Source organism: Chanos chanos, chromosome 9, assembly GCF_902362185.1.
Source record: "Chanos chanos chromosome 9, fChaCha1.1, whole genome shotgun sequence".
Lineage (NCBI taxonomy): Eukaryota > Metazoa > Chordata > Actinopteri > Gonorynchiformes > Chanidae > Chanos > Chanos chanos.
In genome coordinates, this window is record NC_044503.1 from 2,256,208 (window position 1) to 2,273,707 (window position 17,500).

The window sequence follows — 17,500 nt, forward strand, 5'->3', positions numbered from 1 at the left end:
ATGGCTCCTCTGTAATAGGCAGTCGTGATGGTGCGAAATCTCTCCTGACCGGCGGTGTCCCTGCAAAGCAAAGCGACACTGAACTAAGCCGCGTCTTTACAACTAACATACCTTTATGTCCAATCCCACCTCGACTTATATGTCTTAACACGTTTTCCTACTTACCATATTTGAAGCTTAATCCTCTTCCCATCAACGTCTATTGTTCTGATTTTGAAGTCAATTCCTTGAGGCGCGAGAAAGAAACACTCTTATTATGAAAACATTCCAGCGCACTAAGAGCAGGAGGTTCCGTCGCCGGCTCTTTCTGGATTTGGTCGTGTTCAAACATACCTTGCGTTTACAAGATTTGTGATTTGTTTCAACAGTACTCAAGTGAAATAATTATCTCCCTGCCTTCCTTTACGCTGTGAGTTAATTAGCGAAACTAAATGTCACAATGTCGTTCGGAGCGAATACTGGTAAGGCAGGCCGGCCCACACGGTATGAATGCATACCGCTCCACAATACAGAGCCTTGAGAAAATTCCCGAGCCATTAGTCAGGGTGAAATCCACATAGACCATTATAACTCTGCTTCTTACCGTCAGCTGGAACGGATAAATAAAGACAATTACTTGGGGTGAGATTCTACAGTCCGGACAAGCTGTTTGCAAAGTCAATCACATGACACATGTACACTGACTAAAGCAAATAAACAGGGAAAAAAAAGTTGTGGTTTCGTTCATGCCGTACGTTGCATTTCTGGTGCTTTGGTACTGTTTAAGCGCATGTAGTCTGTCAAGAGAAGAAAATGGCACGTAACAAACACGCAGACCACACTGCGGGCCAAGGCTAGGAATCTAATAAATGCAAGTCAGGTTCTCTGAACTTTGGCTCTTGTGCTGTCACGCACCACATCAGCGTAATGTCAGTGTAATAGTAAGTATTCCGAAATCATTCGGTAAGGTTTACCAACTCTGTATCGTTGACGTTGATTTTCCTATATGTAGAACTAAAATTGTTTTACCAACTGCTTTACGGCTTGTCCAGGAGCCCTAACAAAACTGACGACAGAGACTTCTCATTCATAATGCAGCTCTCTGGATTGTTAAGTAACCGGGCGGCACAGATTTAATAGTCTAGATTCAATAATATACGGTACCTACCTATAGTTGAGATAAAACTTGTGTTAAAGGAATCTTCAGAAAACCTAAACAACACGCAGGTCTTTCCGACACCGGAGTCGCCGATTAGCAGTAGTTTAAACAAGTAATCATACGTCTTCGCCATATTAATAAGTTTCGCGGAAATACCTACCTGCGGAGTCCGGAACAGCAGTATTAAAAAGGCTGTGTGACGTCAGTGAGTCGAAGATAATTGTAAGACTGAATGCTACACTCGGGCATAGTTCAGTCTTATTCGAAACATGAGAAAATCATTTGTGGCCTTTGTTTGTTTTTTTTGTGGACATGTCCGAATTTGCGTGTATGTAAGCCTACGTACGTTTCATTATTTTATTTTTCCTCTTGCTCTGTAACTCTTCATTTATAAGGCAAGAATTCTTCATGCAGATGTATTCTTAAACAGAGTGAAATCTTCAGTCCAAATCAGCGGCGCAAGAGCGCGGGGTAAACCCAGACCTGTAGGGGGGTTGGGGTGCAATCACTTAATTTTGACAGCTAAATGCACCATTTTCCTACACTTTGAGACAGAAACGGAAAGCCTAAAGGCAGTAGCGTTACCAGGATGACATAGCGTATTCTACACTGCAGCTTCGCCACTTCTAATTTGATGCATCAATCAAAAATGTCAAAACACAAACACCGGAGCTGGAGCCTCCAAAGCACCTGCGGGACAAGAACGTATTTTCAGCGTCTGGGGGCAGCCCACTTTAGATGGGATTACAAAGAACCCACCCCCCGGCCCACACCCCCAACACAGAACTATATCTACCTTCACAAATCAACAGGACTGTACTGTACATTAGAAGCGAGCTAGGTTACCGCTGCAATGGTTCTCTCTCTGTTTTTGGCATAACGTGGACGATGTTGATTATCACAGATATTCTGAGAGCCAAAAAAGTGTGTGTGTGTGTGTGTGTGCGCGCGCGCGTGTTTATGAGGGGGGTGGGCACTTTTGGTTTTCCCCCCTGACCCCCGCTTGCGGCGCCCCTGGTTTGTATCATTCATTAGTAGTGAATTTGGGGAGGTGAGCAAATATGAAATCTCTCTCAGTTCAAAGTCAGTCCCCGGGAAAAGCAGGAAAAATATTGGCAGGGGGAGTGGGTGAACAGCGCTTTCCCCTCCCTTAACATTCACGGCTGAAGTGCCCTTGGGCAAGGCACTTAGCCGCAAAACTGCCCCCAGGGCGCTACGGTTGTGTGGCTGTCCACTGCTCCGGGTGTGTGTTCACTGCCTCCTAGTGTGTGTGTGTATTCACTGCCTCCTAGTGTGTGTGTGTGTGTGTGTGTGTGTGTGTGTGTGTGTGTGCGTATGTTCACTGCCTCCTAGTGTGTGTGTGTGTGTGTGTTCACTGCCTCATAGTGTGTGTGTGTGTTCACTGCTTTGAATGGGTCAAAATGCAGAGGTAATAAACTTACACTAACAACAAATTTGCACATTCAGAGTTTGTTCTTGAATCCGTGGCTTACGAAGAATAAAAGTTAAACAAATTCTTTAGATTTTATACAAATTTATTAAACAGAAAGTAGAACAGATACATTGAACACAGATTTTGTGAGGAAATTGTGGGTCTCATAAAGAAAAAAAGCAGAAGCCATAACAGTATTCTCACTGTTGATGATTATAATATTAATAATAATAACAACAATAATAAAAAAAAAACATGTAAATGCACCTTAACTCTTGAATTATGAATTCTTTGGTTTGGAATGTTCCCGAATAAACGGTGGAATGTTGAGAAAATAGTAAACTTTAATCATAATTAAAAAATAAAAACGGTATGTGGATTCTGGACCATGTGACAGTTATTAACCGATGTTACGGTGATGTCACAGACAGACTGGACGTTTGTAAGTGTTCTGGAATGGGATGACGTCATAGAGCGGATGGCAATTTATTTACGACATATTCGTTGGCATCATTCTGTGACCACAGAGAGTTTAAGCTTTTCATCAGCCCACGTGTATAACTGACATACTTTTCAAACTTAACTTTAGTGTGAACCCATTCTCCTGTCTGAACACTGCTTAGCACTTGTACATGACAGCGGCACAACGGCCAAACGTTTGAAAGTACGGCGCTTTCATTGAGTCTGACCAGTAGATGGCGCCAATGAACCACTCTGCAGTCAACATGCACAGACCACACAGAACCCAAATTACCGTTATATTCAGCGCATGAATATCTAGATCAGTGGAAATAATATTTGTGTGTGTGTATGTGTGTGTGTGTGTGTGTGTGTGTGTGTGTGTGTGTGTGTGTGTGTGAATGTGTGTATGTGTGTGTGTGTGAATGTCAAAACAAAAATAAAAAAAAAAAACAGCTAACATCTTTCAGAAAACACAAATGCTGTGAACTCATCAGAATAAGAGGGTGTTTTTTTCCTCCTTTGGTGAAGACATTAAGAAAAGAGAGTAAAGCTGAGAAGGGGGAGAGAGAAAACCTATCACAGACACAAGCATTCATTTTAAACCCTCTTTCCGAGGACTTTACAGCTTGAAACATGGAATGGAGTCGAATATTCGTGGAATGTCGTTGAATGGTGATCCGTTTCTTCCAGGCTCTTCCTCCTCTTTCTCTTATAAGCTGTTGAGCTCCAGTAGAGTTTGGTCCAGGACCTGGTGCATTCCCAAGTTCTCCTCTTTGGCAGAAGAAAGTTTTTCTGAAGAGAAGGAAAGAGTCGAGAGCAAACGTGAATATCTGAATATCTTTATGAATGCTTGTCTATTAGTGTTTTTTTTTCCCCTTCTTTATTTAAATGAGGAGAACAGTGTTCAAACAGTGGTTGGTTTTAAATAAAGCTGATTTGCATAACTGCTCTCTTAATGGTCAGTGGCTGAGCATTCCAAACCACATCATCTCATTTGCATACATCTGCAACCCAGGGCCTGTAGTGTACATGAGCTGCAGTGTCGCTGTAGAGGACGGCTTGATAAAATGTTGATTACATTCCTAAGTTATGTGTGTCCAGTCTGACTGAATTAATCAAAACGTGTGTTACATGATTTTCTTTCTCAAAACTCTGTTAATAGCGTGTAGATTATTGCACCATCACACAAACATACACACACACACATACACACACACACACACACACACATATAAGGACACACCATGCAGATGTCACTGCTAGTATCACAAAACCACCACCCAAACATGAAAACAGGCAAAGTTAATATTTCTCAGTGTGACGGCCAAAACAAAATCTCACCTTTGTTGACTTTATAACTGAGTTACACTGGTAAAGATAATCACTACACATTTCACATTAGGACAGTTTAACATGTGGAAAATCAAAAATGAAAACATAACAAACAAGACAGTAACCTGTGTTACTCCATGGACAGTATATATGGAAGTAATAGAAGTATGAATACAAATGATGTGGTATGAAAACTAGACTGTCTAAAAACGGCTCCAGGTGTAAGGAAGAAGTCGTTTCTGTTTGTCATCGCATTTCAGAACATAAAATGAAACAAAACAAATCTCTTTTTGACTGAGAAAATGAGTGGAGAGTTTGAGTAGGAAAAACAGAGAGCTTTTATTGAGAACTGCCATTGTTATTGCACAGAGAAAAGAGCAAGGCACAGAGAAACAGCTTAGCAGCAGCTGACAGCATAAACAGAGGATGAGAGAAAGAGAAAGAGAGAGAGAGAGAGAGAGAGAGAGAGAGAGAGAGAAAGAAAGAAAGACAGAAAGAGAGAGAGAGAGAGAGAGAGAGAAAGAAAGAGAGAGCGAGAGAGAGAGGGCAGTGATAATGTCACAAATGCCGTCATGGAAACCATACGACAAGATGTTCTATAGAATGTTTGGTTTCATTTCAATCAATTAAAGCTTTGGCTCCCAGCCTGGTGGGCTGGCTCCATTGAGAATCTGAAGTCAGAATGTCCTCTCCCTCAGTGAGTGCGTCTCCCAGCACAGAGAGTTGCAGAGAGAAACAGAAGAGGGCGGAAGCGTGGAGCGAACAGTAAAGCGTAAGGAGCAGGTTTGGCGTTTACAGTGAGGTCATGTCGTTGAGGGCGTGATCCAGTTCCTCACTGATGGCTTTATACTTCAGTTTCTGAGCATACAGCTCATCTGAAGGTCAAAGGGTCATCGACAGGAGCAGGCAGAGGAGGCGAAAGCAGATGCACAGAGAAGGAAGTAAAAAAGGCCATGGAAAAGGGGAAGAGAGAGAGAGAGAGAGAGAGACAGAGAGAGAGAGAGAGAGAGAGAGAGAGAGAGAGAAAAGAGGACAGGTCAGCAGGTGAAGACATGTGTTCAGAAAAAGATGATTTGAAAGCAGTTCTATACAGTCATTCGTTGAATGTGAAACCAGTTTACAGATAGTGAAAGCTGAGCATGAAGAGAAATGGTTATGAAATATCGGCCTATGACCTACAGCACACACACGCCCTAATCAATTTTGATAAGCCTATTAGGCAAACACTGTCTGATAGCTAACTGTTCATTTACACAGCCAACACAGAGAAAAGGTTCTCACTTAGTTACAGAGAGAGAGAGAGAGAGAGAGAGAGAGAGAGAGTGGACATTCTCTTATTCCCCTGAGACAAAGGCTGTTACCCAACCTGATCTATTATTTCCATATACGCTGAAGAACATATATTTCTCTCATAGAGACGTTTTTTTTAAGCTGCTGCTGAAATGTGAAACTGAGCGAACAGTAGACGTCTGTGAATACGACCCAGAATGGAGCTGTGCGTGTGAGATATTTTATTGCTCGTGGAGAAACAGCTTTCTGACCAGTTCCTGACCTTGAGAAACTAGAGCCACTCCGGATATTTGAACACACTCAGTATACACACCATTAGTCCCTCTGTGACAGTATGTGGCCTTACATAAGCATTCATAAGACATTCATAAACGACTCATAGGCTGTCTTAACGTTCACTGAGGACAGACATTGCCCAGTGGGTGTCGTTAAGGGTAATCTTAACTGAAAACCTGCTTAATATATAATGGTACAATGTTACTTTATTCTTAAATGTGTGTAGAACAAACAGTTTACTGAGAGGGATTAACTATACGGTTACTCTAGCATTCACTTAGAACAAACCCTATCAATAAGCCCTTATTCACGTCTGAGGACAGTTTGTTCTAAGCTCGCAAAAATGTCAAGGTCCCAAAAATACGCGAGCGCAGATGAGAATAATTTTGTCTGAATGTGAGCTAGAGGTCTGAAAACAGAGGCGTTCGTACCTTCCAGATCGTCGATGGACTTTTCCAGTTTGGCCACTGTCCTCTCAGCAAACTCTGCACGAGTCTCCGCCTAAAAAAAAAAAAAAAAACCCACAGAGTCACGGAGGAGTCAAAGGAGGGGTCAGAGGAGTCTAAGCCGAGTCAGAGATGTGTCAAACAGCAGTCAGACAATACTGAAACAAGAGAAAACGGCGAGTCAGACGCTGCATCAGCTGAAAAGGAGCCTTAGAGATGACGGCTCAAAGTAAGTCATGCGGGATTCTGACGACAGTGTGACAGGAAACAGTCTTACGCGCTGAAGACAGTCCTACGGGCTGAAAACAGCCCGTTTACCAAGCCGTGTCTCTTACCTCTTTCAGCTTGTCGCTGAGAACCTTAATCTCTTCCTCATATTTGTCTTCTTTTTCTGAGTACTGCACAAATAAAAGAAAGGGAGAGAAAACCGTTAGAGACAACACACGAGAATTCACTGGTTTTTCAGAAGTCTCAGAGAGACTGTATCTGTTCATCCATTCACTCATCCATCAGTGGCGCTATATACGGTAAACACACTACAGCACTCACAGTGTTACACCTAAGCCTCAGTTCTACACCATCATGTTTGTGTTTGTATGTATGACTCCACTCTCTAACACCATCATGTTTGTGTTTGTATGTATGACTCCTCTCTCTAACATCATGATGTTTGTGTTTGTATGTATGACTCCTCTCTCTAACACCATCATGTTTGTGTTTGTATGTATGACTTCTCTCTCTAACACCATGACGTTTGTGTTTGTATGTATGACTCCCCTCTCTAACACCATGATGTTTGTGTTTGTATGTATGACTCCCCTCTCTAACACCATGATGTTTGTGTTTGTATGTATGACTCCTCTCTCTAACAGAAGAGTCGTACACAGTTGAACTGAGCATGGTTGTATCTGGTCTCTATATCCTGGTTCGTACGTGTTTTTTAAGCAATTTTATCAAGGCTCTAATGCCTCCCAAAGGTTTGTTCAGTGCAAGCTCCAGCACGCTCAGTTCACCCTGTCAGCCCGTCACAGAGCCCCCTGGTTCTCTTCCAGATGTTTGCCGACCCAGGGCGCTTCCATGGAAGACTTTGTGTGAGGCTGTGTGAGGATGTGCTGCTAACAGATTACGGCGTAGAATGATCTGCCTGAGATAACACGGGTCACGGGAGGAGAAATGCCCAGACCTGCCTGCACTCGCGCACTCCTGTAATTCAGTTTCTTCTTTCACACCTTCACCATGCTCCATCTACCCTGGCAGACCTCAGCTCATCGGGACGGCGGAGGGAGGAGATTTCCCAAAAGTTCCAGAAATGCAGTAAAAGCCCTGCCAACGCTTTCGTAAAATCCTCTTTTTAAAAGTTCTGCTCTGCGTTTTACTTTCACGGTTACTGACAGCAATCATTTAGAGGGTAACCCGGTCCAAGTTTTAGTCGTGATTGAGAGAGAAGGTGCGAAAAAAATGAGGTCATGGCGGAACGAACGGAAAAAGAGAAAAGAGGAAAAAAAAACAAACAAAAAAAAAACGAGGTGTTGACTCACTTTCTCAGCCTGAGCCTCCAGAGATTTGAGGTTGTTGGTTACGTTTTTCAGTTCTTCCTCCAGGTCACTGGCCTTCCTGTTAAGAGAGAGAAGAGAGGTGCAAACAACAGGCCATTAGGTTCCATCATCTGTTTGTGGTTAATGGAGACATGAATTAACCAGGAACAGTTAGAGAGTCGCTGCAGAGGCCCAGTTCTCTACGTTATAAACCAGTTAGGACAACAGTGGGCTCACAGAATACCCTGGAGGAAAAATGACTCCAGCTGATTAAATGATAGTCAATTCATAATCACCCCACAGAATGGCTTTACTGTTTATCTAATGACCCATAGAGTTTGATACCTATATGTTACATGTGTGCATTTGATTTTAAAGGAGAAACTCTTAGTATTGTATCCTATGTCATGGACCATTTATAAAGCCTGAGTGAATCTTCTTAGCGTGAACATAAAAGATAGAAAATCCTGTTGCCTCTGTGACCATGTTAAAAACTCTCTGTGACACACTTCATTTCAACACAGTGCAACATGACACACAACACAATGCTGCTCCACCTAATCTAGACGGTGCACATAGCCCTTCTCCAGGTTACACCAGATGAACTTTAAAAAAAAACAAAAAACAGATTGAGATTAAAAAGGTTCTTACAGTTCAGCCACCTCTGCTCTCTCTTCAGCACGTTCCAGCTCTCCCTCCAGAATCACCAGTTTACGGGCCACCTGTAACAGAACCGGAACCAGACACATGAGCCCACTGCACACGGCACAGCCCACAATGACGCGCTGTAAAAAAGAGAGGGATTAAAACCATAATCTGGATTGAGGTAGAGGGGCCGAGTCTGACCTCCTCGTATTTACGGTCAGCCTCCTCAGCAATGTGCTTGGCCTCTTTCAGCTGCATCTCCTGGATCTCCATCTTCTCCTCATCTTTCATTGCCCGGTTCTCAATCACCTTCATCCCTCTGAGGAAACATGGGGGGAAAAACAGAGAGATAGAGAGAGAGAGAGAGAGAGATAGAGACAGAGAGAGGGGGGGGGGGCAGAGAGAGAGAGAGAGAGAGAGAGAGACAGAGAGGGGGGGGCAGAGAGAGGGGGGGGAGACAGAGGGAGAAAGCCACAGTCAGCCAGGTCGTCTCCACTCAATACTGAAAGACCCATCATCTGCTGTGACTCATGACTCAGTCTGGGCTGGTCAGTGTTAACACAAAACTGAATCAGCTCTCCTGCAGTCAGAAGACTGTGGCTCTATAAAACTATGTCATTAGGACAATCCCCGACGTTGGATTTAAGTCCTGTTTAAGTCTAGATACAGCCTGGGCTATGTTTCAGCCTCAGTGTAGTACGATGCTAACTGAATTTCACTATATCTCACATTAGGCTTGCTCTAAAAGAGATCTGTCAAGGAGAAGTTCCTGAATACTGAGTTCTAGAATCTCTTGAATTCTAGAATCTCTAGTCTAGTTTTTAATTCTAGGATAACATACGACTTAACGTATGATGACAGATCGGAAAAATTGTAGGAAGTGAAACTGTATGACATTGTCACATCCAAATCAACAGTTCAAAGAACATACAACCGGTGTTGTCAGCAGAGGAAAATGTAAAACGCGTCAAAAAATGTTACCCCACACTGTATCATACAATGTTTCACACCATGTTCCAGAAAAGTCTCGGCGTGCAGGGCGCCGAGATGAAAGCTGTTCTCTCACCTCTCGCTCTCGTCCGCCGCTTTCTCGGCCTCCTCCAGCTTCTGCAGCGCCGTGGCCAGCCGCTCCTGGGCCCGATCCAGCTCCTCCTCCACCAGCTGGATCCTACGGTTCAGGGCTGCTACATCTCCTTCAGCCTGGGTCAAAGGTGAGGAGGGCAAAGGTCAGCGGGCGGCCAGGGCTCGGATGGACAGCCAGGGTCATTCCGAATCGTTACACGTATTGGACAACGACATGTGGGAGTGAGAGTATGAGGAATGGGCGGGGCATCGTCTGCCACATGATAAACAGAGTTCAGCTCTCTCAGTCACACACACCCTCTTTATCTTTATCTCCCAGTTCACACTAATATTGCCTCTTCAACGGGAAAGCCAGGGAGACCGAATAAACAGTCAATCATTTGACCTGGTTTTCCGGTGAGGGACAGATTTTGATGGGAAAGGGATTTGGTGTGGTTAACACACACTGTGCAGTCAGAGCGCTGTCTCTTTCTCTCTCTCTCTCTCTCTCTCTCTCCCCCTCTCTCTCTCTCTCTCTCTCTCTCTCCCTCTCTCTCTCTCTCTCTCTCTCTCTCGCTAAAGAACATTCTGTGAGCTTAAGAGACTCCTCTGTCTAAACTTGTCTGTGACACAATGTTTGAGAGAGATCCAAGTCAGATGTGTAAGCAGGTAATACGCACGTAATTTCAGAAATATTATGCAAGAAATACGCCAGCGTTGTCTGATAGTTCGGGGCTGTGCCATAGTGGGTCTGAAAGTTTCCCAATATGGCCAAGAAACCCACTCAGTGAAGCAACAGGGCCCCCAAGGCTACGAGAGAGAGAGAGAGAGAGAGAGAGAGAGAGAGATAGATGGAGAAAAGAAGGTAAAGAGAAGGAGAGAGAGAGAGAGAGAGAGAGAGAGAGAGAGAAAAGCATTCCGGGGAGAGGTATAATTGGTGTATTTGTGCAGAGTGTTGTTGCGTTCTCTCACTGACTGGTGATCTGAGCATGAAGCCAGCTGGGCTAGTGTTGGGCGAGCCCAGTTTTCACAAAGGGGTGTGGCTTCCGGCCTCGGACCTTATCACCACACTCTATGCCTCATCGGCACTTATGAAACAGGAAATGACAAACCAGGAGCAAGTCCGAACCGCAACCGCGAATGGGCCCAACACCTGGGCACAAATCTACAGGATGGAATGAAGCCAGTAAAAGATCTAACACATATAATTACAATATCACAATTACCTATGTTATGATATTGTAATAGCTACTAGGAACAATTTCCTAAATTACAGCTAATTGGTGGCTCTGATAAGAACTGCAAATACATCACAATCTTAACGAACCTCGAATGCCATCCGTTAAAACGCTTAAACTAAAGCCATGCAACGGCCAAAAACGTCAGTTTGAAAAATCGCTGTGAAATGTAAATATCATGTGTGCTTATACATGTTCTGGAATTCCATGAGCAATTTTACAGCTCCAGACAGAAACAGGCTGGAGGAGAAAAATGCCATTACACTGGAAAGTGAGGCAAAATACAACCTGCAACAAACGAACTATCACAAGCCTATGGTAGCGTGTGATCTTTAAAACAGATCACGAAAGCAATCCCAAAACTACATGTTAAAACATGACATCCAACAGACAAGATTAAAAAAACATTAACATATCCTGACTAATAAAATGGGTTTTTTTTTTCCTGCACTAATGACACTTAAATGTATGAGACAGAAACTGGCTTTGTAAAGTGAGGTAAGTAATCTTTGTGCGTCTGCCATGCTGACTGTTCTATGTTGTCTTGGCTAAAACCGAGATTCTTATCAAGAAGTGATGATTTTCAAAAAAAACAAAAAAACTTTCACCGAGAGAAAAAAGTGAAAACTGGGATTTGATCCACCTTTATGTGTTTCTGAGCCGAAGCATGTTGAGACAAGCGAAAAACTTATCAAGGAAACCAAGTTAGACTCTTATATTTCAGTTTCTTTTTTTTTTTCTTTTTTCCCCAGACATCATTTGCTCAAAACGCTTCCTTTTTTTATATAAATTGAGGAAAAGAAACAAGAGCAGATTGAGAAAAAAAAAAAAGGTTCTGACAGGAAATGAAGCTTCAACACATCCTGGACCCGCCCAGCTCCCTCATTCAGCTCAGGGTCAGAACACTCCCTGCGAGGCCACGCCCCTTTCCTGAGTCACGGCATTCTCAGGCTGCCTGGGACGCATGCCATATATGGTAAAACACACACTGGAGAATGCTTGTGGTGGAGTGCCAGGAAGATGTGAGAGCAATCCGTTCAAAAAAAAAAAAAAAAAAAAAAGGAAAAAAAAAAAAAAAAAAGAGAAAACCCTAATCGGAACCATATGTGAGCTTTGGAAAACTCAGGAGTTGGGAACTATCAACGAGAGTGGATATGGTGAATTTAATCAATGAAATTTTGCCACTCGTGAAGAAAGAGAAAGAATAATGAATGCCATGTTTACTCTGGCCAAGGGCATGTTGAAGTGAAATGTTATTATAACTAATTTAAAGTATCACTCTCAAGAGAAAAACTGTGTTGGAAAAAGTATCGAGTCCCTGGGAGGAGTAACTGGGCCAGTTGGGATCCATTTAGTTCCCCAACACAGTGAACACGTATAACACCGCATACATAGTTAAACCAGGCACAGCTAACGCCAGAACTCTTCAGAAACCCCAACAGCATCCAAAAGAGGGCTCAGAAACCTGTCTCACGAGACCAAGATTTATCCAAGGGCACCCAACTCTGTTGAGAAAGCTCCCTTGTTATGTCAAATACTGTCTACTTTTATGAGGCGTGTTGGACAAATACTGTGAGATATCATACTCCATAACCTCTCAATGGGGTGTATTTATGAAAATGACCTCACATCGGGACAGATAGCCGCACAAAAGCACGCGTTTCCTCTGCCACGACAGAGTTTCTCCGCTGGCCAGAGCGCTTTCGTACGCGGTGAACGAGCTCTGCAGATGTGATCCTGACAGGAATCTAATTACTCCCTCGACATCTGTGGATGCTGGTATCAAATGAATATCATAAGGTTCTTGTTTCTGTGGCCGAGCTCCAGACGGCAGGGGGATGAACCAAGGTTGTCCCTGCGAGATCGCATTTGGTTGCTGGCCCTTGCAAGCCATGCAAAGGAGGTCTGGTGATCACGCCTGTCATTAAAATGTATGTAAAATTGGCACTATCTCTGTGAACTGTCAATGACTACATGTCCAAGAGTCTCAGGCAATTCTCATGCAAATGTTGAGACCCAGGATTCACTGGGCCTTGGACTGATGACTCATTCATTCAAGTATTTTGGGAATGTACTAAAAATATTTTTACATCTGTAAAAACCTTGAATAGGAGACTCCCAGTTAACATCTGTGTTCTTAATTACATGGCAATCTCATTAGTCAAATACAAGTAAAGTACAAGTAACGAAGAAAGAGCAATTTTTAATTTTCACTTTAGTACAAAGAGAGATGTTTTAGCCTTATGCTCCTCCTAATCTACCAGCAAGCTAAGGCAAGTATGTTTATTTCTAGACGAGAAACGGCAACGCAATTTTTCTTCTTCAATTATCCGGACGTCATGTTTCTAAGTAATCTCCCTGAGATGTTCCAACATGTTCATAACAGGAAAGGCAAACAGCAGATTAAATTATTGCTCATCTCTGACCACAGTCTAACTGTATTTCTCCACACTTCTTTTAAGAGGAGATCTCTGTTGGGTCAAAAAGACCGTTTCTGCAGGGTTTTTTGTGTCGGGTGACAGAAAGTAGGGGATGAAGCAAACTCTCTCCCCTGTAAAAGTCATCATTCTGAAAGCAAAGAACTCTTCGTACATCCAACAGTAACTTACTAGATTGAGAGACCATGACTGACTTCTCAGCCTAACTGGCTATCATAAACAGATTTTGTACAGATCTACATGACTGGGCCTTGTCTTTGACCTAACTGGACTCCTCTGGCATATCTGACCAGTCATCTGAGCCTAACCAGGGGTCCACAGGAAGTGCAGATGTGAATCCGGCATACAACATCCTGGCTCAGTTCCTTGGGGTAACAAATCCAGGATGGGGCGAAGGCAAATGGGGCAGAACTGTCTCTTTTTCAACACTCTTTAAGCCAAACCGCAAGCTATATCATAACTTACTATTTCAGTTTTCAACATAATGTTTCTGGGGTTTTTGGGGGGGGGGGTTTGAGGCCCGAAAAAACTAGACCTCTTCCTCACTTCCTCTGACAAAGGAGCTGCATACCACTTCTATATTTGCTATCGTCAGACATCTGCTCAAAGTTCCGCTCTTGTGTTGTCGAAGGTGATACTCGTTTTGGTCCTCTGTGCTAATTAATAACACTCCTGCACTATAAAACACTAACTTGTCCTGTAACTGCTGTCAGATCCTCAGATTCAGGTCTCTGATGAGGTTCTGTGCCGTGGATGCACTGATTAGGGGAGGAGATGGGCTTAATTTTCTCCCATTTGGAGCAGAGACAAATCTTAATATGGCACATCCTGTCTCAGGGATTCCTTAAGATCCTCCAAATTTCCACCATTTAGACAGAAAAAGTTTCCTGAATCCAGAATATCACAGATCATGGTGGTGGTGGTGGTGGTGGAGGTGTTACCATGGTGATGTCAAGGTAACTGGATTTTCTGAAGTGTTTCAAGAGTAAAGGATTGAGAGAGGGACCTTAATCAGACATGTCTATTCCGTTAGTCATTCAAACGCATGAACTCTGAAACCCCTGAGTCACATTCCAAGACACCCCCCCCCCCCCTCCAATCCCCACACCCTCCCCCGTTTACTGATGACCACCTCAGACCTTTTCGATCTTGAGTGTAGCCTTTTTCAAATATCAATGAAAGCACCGAGACCAAGTGAACGGGCAGATTAAATTAAATTTACTTGGAGGAGCCACTGGTAATGAAACCGACTTCTCGCTGGTTAAAAATTAACAGTAAGACTCAAGGAACTTGGCTGCACAAGGGATTTAGACAAGGGTGGGTTCTGGTCCTGGGTGAGGTTTTGGGATGACCCCTCTCCCCCAACCAAACCATGAATGTTCAGAGGATGTCTTCCCACATTGGCCCATAATGAACCACAGCCAAGGAGCTTTTGAAAATAGGAATAAATTAGCCACCAAACAGAAGACAGTTATTAAAGAGTTGGCTTAGACAAACCAAGTAGAGCTAATAGAATCTTCTAATGATCATTAGCTAACATTGCTACTGGAGCACATTCCGCATTAAAGTGGGTTAGGCCCATATTCCCCACCACATATAATCATCTACAATGGGCAACTCCTACGTTATGCCACGACATCTGGTGCTGCTACGCTGGCTCGAATTTAAAAAAAAGAAAAGACTTTTGAACGCCTCAGCAGCGATCACTTTCAACATTGTGGCCTTCAGTTAAAAGAAGCTATTCAAATATAAAACTCCACTAAAAAGTACCTTCTGAAAAAACCTCTTCGCTGAGGCGGGCGCTCCTGTAGCGTACAGCCTAAGAAACTGCCTACATCACCTCAAGGAATGGAACTTTTGGGCACTAGGACCTCAAGGAATTCCACGTTTAGATAAGACCAACGCCTTGCATTGTAAAATACTCTTAGTTTGGATTGCAGGTGGACGTTTGTACGTGTATAAGTTGTAAATCTTTGCCAAAAAAACAAAAAAAACCTTCTACATCTCTCATATGAAATCTTAACACAGGTGAGAACGGACAGTTCGACCGTGAAGTGGTTAAATAAATGTATGACAAAAGCGTCGAAGGTATACAGAATAGAAGAACAACGGAAATAGGGTAGTCTGCTCACTTTTTCCCGAAGCTCTCGTTCACAGTCCAACTCTCTCTGATAAGCCAAAGCCCGATCCTCCGCATCGTCGGCTTGTTGTTGCAACGCCTGAATTTTCCTTTTAACTGCGTCCAAAGAACTGGTGCCTGCCATTGTCGCTTTACTTCGGTTCAAGAAAAAGAAACTACTGTGATTTTCTTTTTTAAAGTTTGCCACTGAAATGTGCAAAGTTGACTTTGACGTAAGTTCAAAACGTTAAATATGTTACTATTTACAGCTTATACAAAAATAACGCCTTGCAGTCCCGTAGGTAAATGGAATGAAAATGGAACAACTAGTGCAAAAACAACCAACCTATGGGGGGGGAAAGGTAAAAAAACCCGAAACAAAGTAGGCTATCCCGCTGAATCCCAGTTGTTCAGGAGTCTCCGTGGAAAACGAAAGTTTTATGAAAATATCAAAGGGGCAGCTATCCTTGTGTCATTGAATCTGTGGAATGCGATGTGCGAGCGCATTATCTGAGGACGGAGTTGCAGTCAGGAAAAGTAGGGAAAAGGAGGCAGAAACGTTGAGAGTACTTCAGCAGAAATCGTCCAATAGCACGGTGAAGTGTGAGTGGATGAGGTCACGGTTCGTGATGTAGGCGGGCCGTGAATTAATTACGCCCTACCCTTCAGTTTCTTGATTTCCACGACACTTAACAGGACAATCCTACATTTAACTGGTATTCCTTTATTTGGATTCGAGTTTTCTAAAACTGACATATATGGCATACGTTATGATCACCGTAAACGTTCAGAATATGCACTAGTTTATTCCTTGTGTGCCGTTCTCCGCCAACTTCAACTTTTTCATTAACTGAATCACAAACAGTTATACAGTCAGATTAAGACTGATAAAGTTTCATATTCCGCGGCTACAGTGAATAGAAACCTTTAAAAGAAGACAGACCAGTGCCGCAGAAACAGTGTTATTCGCGTTTTATTGCGGGTGATGGGAGAATGTGGGACACCGTCTGAATTCTTTCTTCATTGTGTAAAGGTTTTACGACTCGTTTGATAATTCCGCCGAGATGGACTGCACGTAGATGTTTGAAAGACACTTTCTGTCTCTCCGCGATAATCTTCTTTGCATAGTAATAAACTGTCAGTAGTAGTTCACATACCACACCCTAGAGGGGAAAAAAAGCCACATCCATTCACCGTTTCATATAAAACAATCGTTATTCTGGAATGTGGATAGAGTGGGGAAAAAATTAAGGTGGAGTTTCATAAAGTCTTGAACCAGTTTGTCAGAATATGAAGCTACATTCACAGATGAATTGGAGGAGGGGCGTTCAAACTCAATTTAAGTGAAACGGTTTTTCTATGACAGGAAAGGCTAAAAGCACTGATTTCATTAGACACAGGAGTGTAGCCCTCTGTGTTTGCTTTGGCCGCATTCTTGGGATTCCTCAGCCGCTGTGTTCCTATTGGAACTCGGGCTTCCCCGCTGTTCTGCTGCCTTATCTCGAAGCAGGCTAGGAGAAAGGTTGCGCTTGTTTCTCGGCCCGTTCTTGCATCCAGAACAAATGTTCCTTCCTCCTTGGTCTACTGCGATGTGAATTCAGATGTGTAATCTGTTTATGACTACAGCTAATGGATGGCATGTGGCGTAGTAAACCAAAGTCGTTTATTATTATTATTATTATTATTGCAAGGCGGGTTTCCAGACGACAGATTACATCGCTTCCTCAGGCTAATTTAGCGAGTATTAAAAAACAAGGGCAAGGCTTCAATCAGATCGAAAATTCAGACATTACCAGTCTTTTTAGAATAAGTACAGTTTCGCTGTTCACGGAATGCATATCGTCGCGTTTCTGTCTCTTCCCTCACTGCGCTCTTCCCGCCGCTGAAGCTATTTACAGTCATAATCATAAGGTCTCGTTTGTACTGGCACCGTTTTGTTTGATGGAAAATATGTCACTGAACCCATGATGTAGTTTTCCCAGTTTAGCCTGTTTCTTCTTTAACTGCGAATCTCCTTCAACTGAGTCTGAGAAACACACGCGCGCGCGCACACACACACAAAGCCTGTCTCCAAATGCACAAATATT

The 17,500-nt window shown here is 43.2% G+C and overlaps 2 protein-coding genes across 8 annotated transcripts in view; both read right to left on the reverse strand.

Annotated features, from left to right (window-relative positions):
- Positions 1–1,280, reverse strand: part of LOC115820467 (ras-related protein Rab-8A-like) — an 8,280-nt gene extending 7,000 nt beyond the window's left edge. For both annotated transcript variants that reach the window (XM_030784069.1, XM_030784068.1), the window contains exons 1-3: positions 1,148–1,280; positions 166–226; positions 1–60 (exon numbers count right to left, since the gene is read on the reverse strand). The exon at positions 1–60 is cut by the window's left edge and continues 1 nt beyond it. In XM_030784069.1, the coding sequence (XP_030639929.1) occupies positions 1–60; positions 166–226; positions 1,148–1,271 (245 nt within the window). In that variant the 5' untranslated portion in view covers positions 1,272–1,280. The remainder of the gene's footprint in view (positions 61–165; positions 227–1,147) is intronic.
- A 2,184-nt stretch (positions 1,281–3,464) lies between these two features.
- Positions 3,465–17,500, reverse strand: part of tpm4a (tropomyosin 4a) — a 19,035-nt gene continuing 4,999 nt past the window's right edge. For 2 of the 6 annotated variants that reach the window (XM_030784062.1, XM_030784061.1), the window contains exons 3-9: positions 9,623–9,756; positions 8,758–8,875; positions 8,563–8,633; positions 7,915–7,990; positions 6,712–6,774; positions 6,362–6,431; positions 3,465–3,824 (exon numbers count right to left, since the gene is read on the reverse strand). In XM_030784062.1, coding sequence (XP_030639922.1) covers positions 3,742–3,824; positions 6,362–6,431; positions 6,712–6,774; positions 7,915–7,990; positions 8,563–8,633; positions 8,758–8,875; positions 9,623–9,756 — 615 coding nt within the window. In that variant the 3' untranslated portion in view covers positions 3,465–3,741. Of the gene's footprint in view, positions 3,825–5,156; positions 5,240–6,361; positions 6,432–6,711; positions 6,775–7,914; positions 7,991–8,562; positions 8,634–8,757; positions 8,876–9,622; positions 9,757–15,426; positions 15,939–17,500 lie in introns of those variants that run through there. The other 4 variants (XM_030784065.1, XM_030784066.1, XM_030784067.1 and 1 more) reach the window with 4 other exon arrangements.